Here is a 14,033-nt window from a genome sequence, read left to right as displayed (position 1 = left end):
GATCTGAAGCGTGTTATTTACTATGGAGGTTTCACCCATTTTCTAATCAGCTGGTGGTAAATCCTGGTAGAATTAATGATGCAAGACAAGGGCATCTCCGTAAATGAACATGGGGTGGGTTGAGATATCATTGTATTATTATATACCGAAAGATATCTTATGTGGATGGTAGCAGCCTTGCAGGTAACCTTTTTCTAGTGGCTCGCTCCACTATGCTACTGGTTTTTTGCTTGGTGGCAAGTAGTCATTTCCTAGTAACTTCATTTTGACATCAGTTTACCTCTTTTGGGTGAGGGTAGGGGCCGGGGAATTGCTGTTTTAATACCATTGATATAAATCTTAGGAGAATTCGACCTTATAAACCAATTTACAAGGTAAAATTTATCCAAAAAAATATTTACAAGGTAAGAAAACCTAAGACTATATCCACCCACGTCAAATATTTATCCTTGTTCCTTCACAAGGATCCTCCTCGGCGAAGCAGTAACGATTAGAATAGGTCTATTGAGTGAATTGGGAAATGCTATGGCAACCTCATGATGGAGTCTTAACAACAGGGACCTTGTGGACATTGTCAACTCGGACATCAGTACTCCCCCAACCGAAGTCTTCAGCATTGTTCAAGATATCAAGTAGTGAATCCCACATTTCCAATCTATTTCCTTTTATTATATACCTGAGCGAGATTAATAGTGTGGCTGGCTCTCTAAGCCTGAAAAGGCCCGTTGGTTGCGTGTGGTACATCTTGACATTTTTCCACTCCTTGATTGTCTTTTTTGTGTATCAGATGCCGCACTGGTCACTCTTCAATGAATAGGCGTAAAAAACAAAGGGAAAAAACTGCCCGACATGGGTGGGCCCACATTAGGTAGAAACCCATCAATTGCCATATATTTCTCAGGTATGTTGCAGAGTGAATATAAGAAGAAAGGAGTACTTGGTTGGCATGTAGTAGTGTGGTTCCTCTGGTAGACAATAAGTTAGGAATTAGTCGGCATCAAAGAAAAACTATCAATACCTGAAGACTTGGAGTCCACGCCACCATGGACCATGGCTGCTTCATTATAGACCTTTCATATCTGCTGCGCTTGTTTGAACAGTAGCCTCCTTGATTATAATACTTCAAATTTTCAGAGCACGCCACGTTAGCCTCTTGTTGAACCACAAGTATGGTCCACGGCCCAGGTAAGGGAGTCTGTTTTTCCTGATCCCTGTTTTGCTGTGTTTTTCTAGCTGTAGAATGCGACATGTGTCCTCCTTTAAATCTGCGGTTGAGATTGTTTTGATTGGTCTGTTATTCCTAAATCTAGTTTAGATCAATGGATGACTCGAACCGTATGGAGTGGAACCGGTTCTGACAAACAACTCATAACCAGGTTTGAATTCAAAATCCCTAAAAACGGAGATTTCTCAATCAAGAGGAAGGAGATCGTTGTTGCAGTCCGGCGATCTTGACTGCCTAGGGACTTCCTTGGAATCTTGACTGCAAGTAGCCATTGCGGCCTGGTCGAAGAGGGGCGCCGACACTTCAATTTGATCCGAGAAGAGGGTTGTCGGCTGGAGGCATTTGAGGGGTTAAATGGGTTTGAACCTAAATTTCCACCACATAATTGGAAAGGAGACGGATCCGAAGTAGAACACCACTTCCCTAATTCTTAGGAAGTATAAGCGCTCCAGAGGATTCAGACCGAGTCGCCACTTTCCTCAGGAAATTCGCGCATTCCAAGGAATACCTACCATTCACTTTCCTATTTCTTAGGAAGTAAGCACCATACGGGACCCGCTAATTTTCCATTTCTCAGGAAATCAGGAGTTATTTGTTGCTTCCCAGGTTGAATTACGCTACCAGAAAAGGCTACTCTTCAAGTTCTTTGAACAAGTGCAGAGAGGAAATTTTTGGTTCTTCGAAGAAGTGAATGAAGAAGTTGAACGTTTTGAAGCTTCTTTGGCAAGGGGCGCCTCTCTCTTTCCTTGTCTCCGGAGAACCCATTGTGGGACTCCTGTTTTCCTTTCGTTTTGTTGAGCAGGATTAAGGTTTTGTACATTGTGCAAATTTCCCTTGAACACCTAGGCACCGATAGTTGACTATAGAAAATCTAAAACTTTATAGGAATGAAAGTGAAGAATCAACAGTGTCGTCTGGGTCCTTCCTCTTGATGAATGGTACGTCTTCCCAGTTACTCATCGTAATATGGTGAGGTTTCGCAACTTCTTTATCAAGAACCACCAACGCCAGCGTCTTCAATCCAGCGCTCTTAAGCTCCTTCATGTCCAGAGATTGGGCAGCGAGAGTACGGAGATCCATCGTGCGAGTAACCCACAACCCATAATCTTGGTACCGAGATCACCGGACTGCAACAACGATCTCCTTCCTCTTGATTGAGAAATCTCCGTTTTTAGGGATTTTGAATTCAAACCTGGTTATGAGTTGTTTGTTAGAACCGGTTCCACTCCATACGGTTCGAGTCATCCATTGATCTAAACCGGATTTAGTAACAACAGACCAACGAAAACAATCTCAACCGCAGATTTAAAGGAGGACACGTGTCATGTTTTGCAGCTAGCAAAACACAGCAAAACAGGGATCAGGAAAAACAGACGATTTTTATCCCCAGGTAAGACCCAATGATCCATGATGGTCACTGTCTTAGCCTCTCTCTGCAATCAAAATGCTTCACTGGCTGACTACCAGAAATAATGAGAAAATTGCTTTAAGCCATGATGAGACCTACTAATTCAAGGACCCTTTTTCCATTTTCATGATTTGATCCCCACCACCAACTATTATTATTTCAATACTTCATTCTGTTCTTATCCCACTGAAAAAGAAGTTCCAACTAATATGACTTCCTCTTTTAGTGTCTCAAAAACAGAAGCTCAACATTAGATCTCTCTATCATCTTTCCTTATCAATCTGTATTATCCTCTTCTCTTCTCCAAACCAAGCAATAGAGAATCTAGTGATCTTGTCCAACTGATTGGGTAATCTTACTGTGGTCTGGGATTTCCATTGATGCAGCTTCCAGGGTGCTGGGCATCCTACAGAAGAGATTAAGGAAAGTCTCCATGGTGTTGAGCACCCACAGACGCCTCAATGGACCATTGACCATGGACCACCATGCCTGACTTTGACTCTGTCGCTTAAATGATAACTTGTATGGATGAACCACCACTGGCCCTATACATATACTTCCATACCCTTCAATCCTTATCCTCTGCTTAAAACGAGTTTCATAATCCCACCCATATGAATTCCTCTTCCTATATCTCAAGAAAAATGGTCAAGAGTACTAGATTTCTATCAGCCTTCTTTCTCATCTCTGTCCTCTTCTCTTCTCAGCTTCTCAATGTCTCTGCTCTAGATGGTGTGAGTGTGACCAAATCAAGGAATGGAGATTGTAGCGAACTTGTCCAGTTGGGTGGGCAGCCTTCTGGGGTTCCCCTGCCTGTAGCTCCAGCTGGGAGACTTGGCATCCACCAGAAGAGAGTTAGGCCATCCAGGGGAGCAGGCATCATAGGCGGAGCAAGCCAGTCGCATTCGAAGAAGTCTGAGGCATCCATGGCATTGATCTCCCGACTACATTTGTGTTTCACAGTAGCATCTTTAGTTTATCTTAATTTCATGTCATGAAGTTCCTTGATTCAAGAGGGTTGTGGGAATATCAAAGGGGTATCCCCAATTTCATTCAAGAGCGGTTTGTTAGTTTTGTACAGAGGATATGAATCCATTTTTTAATTTGAAAATCAAGTTGCAATCACAAGCTATGTAAAATCAAATGGTAGCCCAAATTGAATTTTGTCACAGACCGTGAACACCCACAGGCAACGCAAAGAATGTAGGATGTTTACTTTTCCTGCATCAATGGCTATTCCTAGTAAGGGTGTACATCGGTCTTGTTTTAGTTTAGTTTATATTTTGACAATGTGAAAATCAAAACCAAATCGAATCTAATACAAATCAATCAAAATCAGAATCGTTTCGCGTTTAGATTGATTTTTTCCAGTTTTTTCTTGGTTTTCGCCATCAAGTTCACATCCTGTTAGAACAAACACCTAGAAATACGTAGATCACCGATGTGACGTGCAAACAAAAATTTTACTAGAGCTAATTTGCATTATAACAAGATCGGTGTTGAATCCCAATAAGAAGTGCAGATCGAGGGATTGTGTGGGATAAAATTTTATGAAAAAGGGAACTAAGATATAAACTTGGAGGCCTTCTTATTTTGTTGTCAAAATTTTTTTGATAACTATTTTATTGTCAATTTCTACCATGTGGATTGGTGATTTGGCCATTATGACTATTGGATGAAGAAAAAATTCCATTGAATAAGCTACATGTCAATTTTTTTTTTGTGACATATCTCTGTATATATATATATATATATTTTTTTTTTTTTTTTTTTTTTAAATTTCGGTTAAAGGCATATCTCCATTGACCATTATAACTATTGGATGAAGAAAATATACACTGTTACCAAAAAAAAAAAAAAAATTCACTGGATAAACCACATGTCAATTTTTTGTGACATATCTTTATTGTATGTCCCACCATTATATATGTGTCTTTTAATTTTTTTTCCCCTACTAATCCCCATTAGTCTTTGTTATTTAGTAAAATTAAGATTTTCAAAGCAAGTGTAAAAGCATTATGCATGTTGTAGTTTAGATTAAATTATAATCAAATTTATTTAAAATTTCATGATGACATTGAATACATATCCACAAAGTCTCAGAATCAACAAATATTAACAAATATTACTTTGAACGTAACAAATATTAACAAATATTACTTTGAACGTTTTTTTAATTGTCTGTTGTTTTATTCTCAAAATATTTATAAGATAGGGGTATAATAAGGGTTTCTAAAAATAAGTTGAAAATGGCATTATTATGTCATTAACAAAAGTTGTCGTTGTCATGTAAGTACATATGTAAAATGACATTATTACCATTTGCCATTTACCATTTTTGAAAAAAAAAATTGTATTATATCAAAGGGCAAAAAGTAAGATTACAAATTATTTAATACTTTAAAGGGTTGTCAAAGAAAATCCCTATATATGCTTCCCAATCAACTCTATCGGAACCAATATAAGCATCTTAGTTTAGAGGTTAAAGCAGATTATATAATATTGAATTCAGTATAAATATCCCCCCATCATCTAAATGAGATTCTACCATGATGCTTGAGAGTTGAGTCTTATGCTAGTGATTATCCCTAAACCTTTTTTTCATTTTGGGTGGTTTCCAAAGAAAAACACCAGTTGGCCGTATCATATTCCCTAGATGTTGACTTAATTAGAAAGATAATTAAAAGATGTCTTCCACTCTTTCCAAACTTTCGGAAATGGGAAGTTAAAGCAAATATATTCTTTTCATTAACTCATAAAAGAATATAACCCTCCTCTATAGTGCATGTCAGGAGCCTTGTGCATTAGGTACACGGATTCAGCCCCTATGTGGCACAACATGGTGTTCAGCGCACATTCAATGGCCAAAAACGCCTTAACACGAAACCAAAGCAGTTGCAGACCGTATCTAAACATTGGACGCGTGTCAAACACCATGCTATGCCATAGAGGATCCAAATCCTAGGTACCCATCCTTTAACTCATAAAACAAACAATCCCTTTAAGCCTTCAAAGCCATGCGCATTGGCTCCAATGCATCTGAGATTCTGAGACAGAGTTAAGGTGAGTCAAGGCCTGTCTAGCTCACTAGTGGGTTAGTTAATGCTCCAGAAATCAGTACCTCATACATGCAAGACAATCAAAACCCTATTCAATTTTCATATTTTGCTTTTGCACTGCCCCTTTTCATTAGAGATTTAGTCACCCCCTGTCTTATCATTGCTTAGATATTCTTCTTTTCTCTTCTATTTATAAACCCATCCAACTTCCTAATGAAAACCCAAAGGGCATTTTTTTTTTCTTTTTATAAGCAATCAGATATGAAGCTAAAATTACTCCAATGGCTCTTCTTGATCATCCTATGCTTGCAAGCATTTTTGGGTTTGGCACATGAAATCACTCTTACCCATACATATACTGCAGATTCTAAGCTATTGGGACAAACTGGAGGAGAAAAGGCACAGCCTCATGGTAAGATTTTCCAGTAATTTTTGTGTTCTTCACCAAATAAACTATTAACTTGAATTTGATTCTGCAGATTCAAAAAATGTGAAGATTGGGTTAGAGGAAGTGAAACTCTTACCTGTGAGTGGCCATAAAGGGAAGGGAAATGGAGCTTATGGTGGTGGGGACATAAATCCACGACCTACTAAGACTAATGGGAAAAGTGATGCATCCACCCTCTTGGCAAGGCCTTCTTCAATCATCTCACTTGGTCTGGTGCAAGTGATCATCATAAGATTACTAGTTGTTTTCCACATCTTATTTTGAATTTATGTTTGATTACTTCAATATTGTCTAAGTGTGAGATGTGATTTAAATTAGTTACCATTTGGTGTAAGTTCTAGTACTTTCTCTTCCCTTGTCAATCAATATTTAAGCCATGTTGAATCTTTGACCTTATGGTTGTGTACATGATCAATCAATAGTACTGAACAACAAATGCTTAGCTATATTGGAGTTATAAACCCTTTCTTGATTAATAACAGTAATTTAGTGAAGGATTGGATGATGTACAAGGTTGAAACAGCCTCTCGACATTTTTGGGGTAAAATTGCGTAGTTCTCGCTCCCTTACCTTACACATGTATTGGGTTTGCGTTTTTTTAGTGGATGATGTACAGTGAGTCCCTTCTATTATATAGGCAAAAACAAGAAAGAGGGACTTGAGAAAACAAAGATATCTAAATGAAACTTTAAACCATAGGAAACATGTCATGGAATATGATTCCAAGGAACATTTCATGAAGTCCACAAGTGCTCCAAAGAACCTATTTTAGATCCTATACTTAAAAGCTTTGTGAAGATATTCTTCCTCTTTTTCTCCAGCAAAGGGCATCATTTGTCACAATCATGCTACTGATGCTGATCAGCAAGACTGATTCTACTGCGAAAGCTTCCTACCCCTTCAATCCAAAGGGGAACTGGTTTTCCAAACATGAATAATGCGGGAACCAATTTCCAGGTGGATGGTTTTACTGCCATGTTGTACTACAATACTTTTGTTCAAGGGTTAGTTATATTCTGTGAACATGTTGTCCACATGATTTTTTAATCATAAGCTAAGTTTTAGACAAATCTGATCTATACTAATGTAAATATAAAGCTATTTTTTTTAATGAAAAATAAAATTCATTAAAACGAAGAAAATAAACGATTATCCTTTGTACAACCTGAAATATTATCAGTTCTAGCTTTGCTAGCTACCATCATAAGCTAATGAAATCATGTATCTGTTTTTCTTCTCAACCTTGCAACATTTAAACTGAAATAAAAAGTTCCTGATATCAAGTTAAAAAGGGAAAGACTTCGCAAGACCAGCTCGCTTCACCCTGCTGTAGGATTCTAACCATCTCCTCATAATCAGGTCAGACTATGGTGTCCATGATTCCTAATCCCCTTGCGTTGGACCATCCTTCGAACATTCGTCTAACTTATGATTCCTTTGCACTCCTTGCATAGCCAGGGTTTAAGGATATACAAATACATTTTCCATTTTTAAAAATAACAATGTCCCAACCGACTTTGAAACAACTTGGATCATAACTCCTATCATTGGAGCTTTTGGTAGCGGCCCTTGTAAATATAGTGCTTTAAAAAATGTGTCAGATAGTCAAACTAGTGGTGTAAGTTTGGCCCTAATGGTTCAAATCCGCCCTAAGCCTGAATAGGGCATGGGCTAAGATTTTTGACCTTGAGGACGGGTTTGGGTTGAAAAACACTGACCTTGGGTCAAGGTTGAGGCCTAGGCCTGACCCAATCCAACTTAATCCGACCCTAAGTTTAACCCTGATTTATATAATATAATTTAAGATTGTCATCCTATCTTTTTATTCAGAATAATGAAATCTCGATCATTCATTATTATTCCAATGTATATGGAAGTTTCTATATTCATTAAATGCATAATTTCGTAATTGCTTCCAATATTCATTATACTTTTCTAATGTGAGCCCGACGCCAACCCCGACGTAAAAACAAAATCAATCAAGGTTAACCTGACCTTGACAAAAGTCAGGGTCAATTAAGGCCAACCTGGCCCAGTCAGGGTCAATTAGGGGCCAGGTTGGTTGGGCTGAGATGGGTCTTGGGGATCTAAGATTAGGTTGGAGTTTTAAGAAACCTGACCCAACCCGACCCTATTTCACCCCTAGTCAACACTATAATGAGCAAAGTTTTTCACTTTGTTTGTTTGGTCTAAGTGCCTCTTGGTGGCATTTGTCTAGTAATTTTCTTTTATCTTTTTTTTTCCTTTGGGATTTAACATATATAATTATTCAACAAAAAAAAAAAAAAAAATTGGTACCATACTACCATTTCGAGAGGAGGTCATATTCTAATGGGAAGAGTCTCATACATCGTGAGGTATATATGGTTGAGATTGATCACAAAATTCCATTTTAACAGCCAAATTCATCAATCCACATGGTAGTCTTACCTTGGGATTAAACAAAATACCCTTCACGGGGATCCAGATCCTAAGTTTTTCTAGACCAAGAAGCTCTGCAGCAGAACCCAAAACTCATAAGAAACCCCGGACATACCATCACATTGTAGCATATTCCCCTTATCCATGGTGCATCTCAGAAGGCTTTTGGCTTTAAGAAGCTTTACCTTTCCTTGAGCTGTGGGTATGTTAGCCTGGAAAATTAAGCATATATTCCCTGCGTAAACGTTTTATAAGCTTTACCCATTTTCTATGATCTCTTTTTTTATCGTTCTAGATCTCCCTTATCAGGACTTAATTTAATATTGAATTTCATTGCTAAAAGAGAGATGTCAAGCGTGGCGGAAAGCAAAAGGAGTGATTCTTCGCAGTCTGACTAAAATCAAATCAAACCCCTTCAGCCGGACCCCTCCCAGCTGTTGGGTCCACCGCTCACCGCAGAGGATTTGAGTCCTCCCTTCAGTTGACATTCAAGCACCCACAAATGTCCTTCACAGATTAGCATCTCATTAGATGGTCAGCTTCACAACCTTAACCGAGTTTTTGGTTCCAAAGTAATCTTTCAGAGGTGGCAAGTGCTCTGCCCTTTTCAATGGGGACTTGATACTCCAACTTATTTCTATTCAGAACCTTATTGCCTTGCCAGGTGACTCACTTTTTTGAATGATTTAATTTCCTTTGATCATCTTTTTTCCTTAATCTTCACTAACCCAATCCCCCAAACAAGTACCTCTCCTCACTGAAAATCAATAGGCATCTCCATCCATCCTTGTTAAACACACACATGAATCTCAAAATGCTTTCATGGTTCCTCTTCTTCTTCCTATTCTTGCAAATAGTTTTGAGGTCAGCCTGTGACACTACCTTCACCCTTGCAGATGCCGCAGGTTCTGAACTTTCAGAAAATAATGGAGGAACAGAGTCTGAGGGTAAGGATTATGGTTATCTATCATTAAAGTAGCTCTATTAATTTCATTTTTTCTTATGGTGAAGAGAAGAATAGAGAACTAAAACTACCACAAAATGATGGTTAATTTGCTTTTGCAGGTTCAAATGCAAGGATAGAGATAGATAAAGAAACAAGGGAAAGAATATCTGAGGAAGTGAAAATGGTGCATACAAAGGTACGGAAGGGGTCCCCAGCTAGCTCTCGCAATTTACGTCGGCCTCGTCATAGTGGTGCTGCATCCACCTACCCAGCAAGCTCATCTTTAGTAATTGGTGTGGTTCTGCAAGTCAGCATTGGATTACTACAAGTCTTCAGTTCCTTCTTTTGATCACGCGAAAGAGGTTTCCATGGTTCTCATCTGTTGTTACTTGTATAATTAATCAACCAACAAGCAAGATCATACTACTGCTATAATAGATGTTCTCTTCTTCACAATTACAGCTGAAGCACATATAAATAGATGAGGATAAATGCCAATTACTATGGTATGAGCTCTATCAAACCAAAGAAGGATTGAGTGCAACAATTGAGATGTTAAGACAATTTTTATAGATATCCTAACCAAGTAGGCTCATTCAATTTGTATTAACCCTTTGGTTAAGAGGGGAAACAAATTTGTTTGTTGGTTTACTCATGAATTTTTTTTTAATCTTTTGGTGTTATCAAGGCCATTGTTGATGCTTGTCTGAAGCATTGCCATGGTATTAGAGAATGGAAGGATCATGTCATGGTATTATATCTATTAGGTGCCTATTACTAGTTTTGAGGATTGTTTGACCTATTAGAAAAGGTTAGGCTTGACAGTGTCTTACATGGAGATCAGTGGTACCCTACTGGTAGATGTTTGGCTCATGCATGCTCCTTTCTTGGTCAATGAAATGATGGGAGAGGAAGGTTATGGACTTTCTGAGGGTTTTGCAAGGATATGTTTGGTTGGTAAGAAAAAAAAATGTCTTGGCAATGACAAATTCCAATTAATAAGGATAGAAAATAACACATTTTTGTGAATTTAACATTTTCATTAGAATTAAGAGGTAATCTTTCTTGGTTTCTCTAACATTGATAAGGTCGATTTTTTTCCCCTCTATAGGTTGAGGGAAGGAGAGAGCGGCTTGTTTTTTTCAATATAGATTTATAAGCAGGGCACCTCTATTTTACACGTCAATGATATGGCCTTCTGAGTTAGAGAATTAACAACTGTATTTACATCTCTAAAAACATGGCTGTAATACATTCACAGTAAAAAAAAAAAAAAAAAAAGTGCTAGAAAGGGGGCTGGATCTGAAATAGTAAAACTCAAAGATCCCAAATGGTTTACGCTATAACTCCAATGCCTGCAACCGATACATTCTGAGGTAAGGCAGCGTCATAATTGATCTGAAGCTGGTCTCCATAAACATGCTACTGAGCAGGTATGATTGATCAGTTGTGTTTTGAATAAGACACTGATACATGTATCCTATTAGTTCTTTTGTCCAAGTTTCCTTATCTAGTTGTATTTTCCTTTCTTAGGATTCTTGGCCATAAAAGTAGTGTTAAGTACAAGGGTGTCAATCGGTTTGGTTTTAGTTTGGTTCCGAATAATGATAAGGTGGATTAGAATCAAACCGAGAACAGACTCAGTTCCGTATTTAGATAATCCGATTCAATTCGATTCGGTTTGGTTTGGGTTCCAATTTGGTTATGATATGTAGGTTTAATTCGGTTATGAAAACGGTTTCACTTTTGGATTACAACTGTGATAGACCAAAGGCCATAATGGGCTCAAGTTATAGGCCTTATGGCTATTACTAACTCCAAAATTGTCTTAGCATGTAAATATGTGATGATATATTGTAAAAGATACTTACCACTGAAAAAATCTCTCTTAACGATAATAAGGTTTTTTCATTTTTTTGGTTTTAAAAGCAATTCGATTTGGTTTCGGTTTGAATTGACAGTTCTTACATCCTAAACCGAAACCGATCCGAACTGAGGTCCATCCTCACATACTCACCAAAGAAAATATGAAGAAATTATGAAGAAAACAAACATAGACAACACTTAGTTAAGTATTAGAACAAACACCAAAGAAAATATGAAGAAAACAAACACAAACAATGATTTAATGAGGTTCACACATCGATTTGGTGTGTTACATCCTCGGGCAAAGAAGAGGTGATTCAATATAATGAAAGAAGATTACAACGGAGAGCCATCAAGAATAACCGTACTCACGACAAGACCACTCGTCCAAAAACCCTAAAACGAAACCCCCAAATCTCACAACGCTTGCTCAACAAGTCAGGTCAACCCATAAAGTCGTAGCAATTCATTTTGCGGTATTCTCTCATGGGCTCCCTCTGCTACCATCACAAAACTCGGAAAAAAATACCATTCAGCATGTCAAGAATTCAAGACAAACATAACAACAAACTATTTATCTATTAGTTCCTCCATGGTTTCAATTGAAAGAGCAATGCAATTCGACTTTCGATCAAACTTGTGTGAATTAGCATGGCATCATAGCCATCCGCTCAAACAATTTGCTGAACCATATCTCAAATTTTTTTTTTCTTTTGGTTTCTTCTTCCACCTGCGAGCCTCTCTACTGCAACCAGCATCTTCATTGAGTGCACTGCCTTGGAGAAGAATTCTTTCTGTTGGGGTCAAAATCTTGGAGCTTGGGAAGATCTGAAGTTCATGCAACTTGGGAAGATCTGAAGTTTTGGATGAACTTGAAATTGAAAATGACATAATTGCATCTTTCTTTATACCAAAAAAGTTAAAATGACAAAGTTGCTCTTTCTTCAACTACAATGCTATTACAAATATAAGGGCATTTAACGGAAAATAATTTAGATTACAAAAGCATTTGTATCTTGCAATGCAGGGGCTACACATAGGGGGATGTAACCCCTGGTAGGGGCATCATGGTCATTGCATGCCCTTGTATCTATGGCGCAAGGGCCTCTAAGGACAGAAAACTTTGTCCCAATATTTAGGATAGATACTTTAGCATGATGCTTGATTCTTATACACATGCTTATCCTTAGAAAAACTCTTTTTTTTGGGGGGGGACGGGTGAGGGGGAAGGGTTTCCAAAGAAAATTCAGTTGCTCGCATCATATTCCTTCAAATGTTGCACTTAGAAAGATTAAGTCAGTTTCGTTCTCCTTCCTTCTATCATTCTCTAATGTCTCCACTCTCCACTCATTGAGGATATTTGGATGAAGTTTTCAATCTTCAAATTGAAAGATGTCTTCCACTCTTTTTGAACTTTTCGCTAAAGAAAAAATACATTCTTTTCATAAACTCATAAAAGATTATGACCTCTTCACACCTCCTGTAGTATTAGAAACCTCATGTATTGAGTACGTCTTTATCAGATAAGATATGCTGCACATACTCGAAAGTTGGGTAGTCAATCTCATGTTTAACTCAATTACTCATTGATACTTTTTTTTATTAACAGCTCATTGATACTAACCTACCCAATTCGGCCGAGCATGTGTTTTCTGTCTTTATAAACCTAACCAGCTGCTTCCTAATGAAAACCACCCACCCCAAAAAAAAAAAAAACCCAATAAAGGCCATATTGCATTCTTCTTATACCCAATTAGATATGAAGATCAAATCACTTCGATGGCTCTTCTTGATCATCCTATGCTTGCAAGCATTTTCAGGTCTTAGACATACAAGATCTGAGCTACTGGGACAAATTGGAGGAGAAAAGCCGCAGCCACATGGTAGGATTATATGTTGATAGTAAAACTAGAAACTAATTGTGATTATATAACTTGATTTTGATATTCTAGGTTCAAATGTGACGATTGGGTTAGAGGAGAAAGATGGGCAAAGAAGAAGATATGAGGAAGTGAAGCTCTTACATTTAGGTGGCCATAAAGGGAGGGGGAATGGTGGTGGGAACATAAATCCACGACCTTCTACGACTTATAGGAAAAGTGACGCACCCACCCTCTTGGCAAGGCTTTCTTCAATCATCTCACTAGGTATGGTGCAAGTGATCATCATATGACTGCTAGTTGTTTTCCACATCTTATTTTGAGTTTATGTTTGATTACTTCATCAATATTGTCCAGTATGAGATGAGATTTAAATTAGTTATCATCTGTTGTAAGTTTTAGTAATTTCTCTTCCCTTACTAATCAATATTGAAGCCTTTTGGTGAGATGTTAGGATTAGAGTCTCTGGTTCTTTTCTCGGTTTGGACTGATTTGTCCTTTTCTATTTGAACATTTGGGCTGGTCTGTAGAAGTTCTCTGAAGCCATGTGGGGCTTGAATTGATGCCCTGTATGGTTTTTTTGTATTCTTTGTTAGTTTGTAACTTCTCCTTTGAAGCTATACGTTTCCTCCCCTTCTTTTAATGCATTTATTATTCACTTTAAAAAAAATAAAATAAAACAAAATATTGAAGACCTGAACCTTCGACCTCATGGTTGTCTAATGATCAATCAACAGTGAACAACTAAGGCTTAGCTATACTATTTTTTTTTTTTTTTTT

At 37.8% G+C, this 14,033-nt stretch overlaps 2 protein-coding genes and 1 long non-coding RNA gene across 4 annotated transcripts in view; all 3 read left to right on the top strand.

Moving 5' to 3' along the window:
* Nucleotides 1-5,879: 5,879 nt before the first annotated feature.
* LOC122083285 lies at nt 5,880-6,536 on the top strand. The gene is made up of 2 exons (XM_042651037.1): nt 5,880-6,104; nt 6,172-6,536. Exons 1-2 carry the CDS (start codon nt 5,906-5,908, stop codon nt 6,402-6,404), a joined length of 432 nt encoding a protein of 143 aa, XP_042506971.1. The 5' UTR covers nt 5,880-5,905; the 3' UTR covers nt 6,405-6,536.
* Nucleotides 6,537-8,927: 2,391 nt separating this feature from the next.
* LOC122085201 lies at nt 8,928-9,960 on the top strand. The gene is made up of 2 exons (XM_042653673.1): nt 8,928-9,508; nt 9,627-9,960. The coding sequence occupies exons 1-2, from the start codon at nt 9,364-9,366 to the stop codon at nt 9,854-9,856; spliced, it is 375 nt and encodes a 124-aa protein (XP_042509607.1). The 5' UTR covers nt 8,928-9,363; the 3' UTR covers nt 9,857-9,960.
* Nucleotides 9,961-12,845: 2,885 nt separating this feature from the next.
* LOC122084370 overlaps nt 12,846-14,033 on the top strand; it is a 4,391-nt gene continuing 3,203 nt past the window's right edge. The window contains exons 1-2 of one of the 2 annotated variants that reach the window (XR_006141884.1): nt 12,846-13,256; nt 13,326-13,520. This is a non-coding gene — a long non-coding RNA (uncharacterized LOC122084370). Of the gene's footprint in view, nt 13,257-13,325; nt 13,700-14,033 lie in introns of those variants that run through there. The other variant, XR_006141883.1, reaches the window with a different exon arrangement.

The sequence above is a fragment of the Macadamia integrifolia genome, chromosome 7 (assembly GCF_013358625.1).
Source record: "Macadamia integrifolia cultivar HAES 741 chromosome 7, SCU_Mint_v3, whole genome shotgun sequence".
NCBI classification, from domain to species: domain Eukaryota; kingdom Viridiplantae; phylum Streptophyta; class Magnoliopsida; order Proteales; family Proteaceae; genus Macadamia; species Macadamia integrifolia.
The sequence above is the reverse complement of the archived record's forward strand: the minus strand, read 5'-3'. Positions and strand labels throughout refer to the sequence as shown.

What these genes read in the sequence shown, in the direction of transcription:
- LOC122083285 (XM_042651037.1), top strand. Translation starts at nt 5,906, where the DNA reads ATGAAAACCCAAAGGGCATTTTTTTTTTCTTTTTATAAGCAATCAGAT. An exon ending in AGAAAAGGCACAGCCTCATG is followed by an intron (nt 6,105 to 6,171) that starts GTAAGATTTTCC and finishes TTGATTCTGCAG; the next exon opens with ATTCAAAAAATGTGAAGATT.
- LOC122085201 (XM_042653673.1), top strand. Translation starts at nt 9,364, where the DNA reads ATGAATCTCAAAATGCTTTCATGGTTCCTCTTCTTCTTCCTATTCTTG. An exon ending in TGGAGGAACAGAGTCTGAGG is followed by an intron (nt 9,509 to 9,626) that starts GTAAGGATTATG and finishes TTGCTTTTGCAG; the next exon opens with GTTCAAATGCAAGGATAGAG.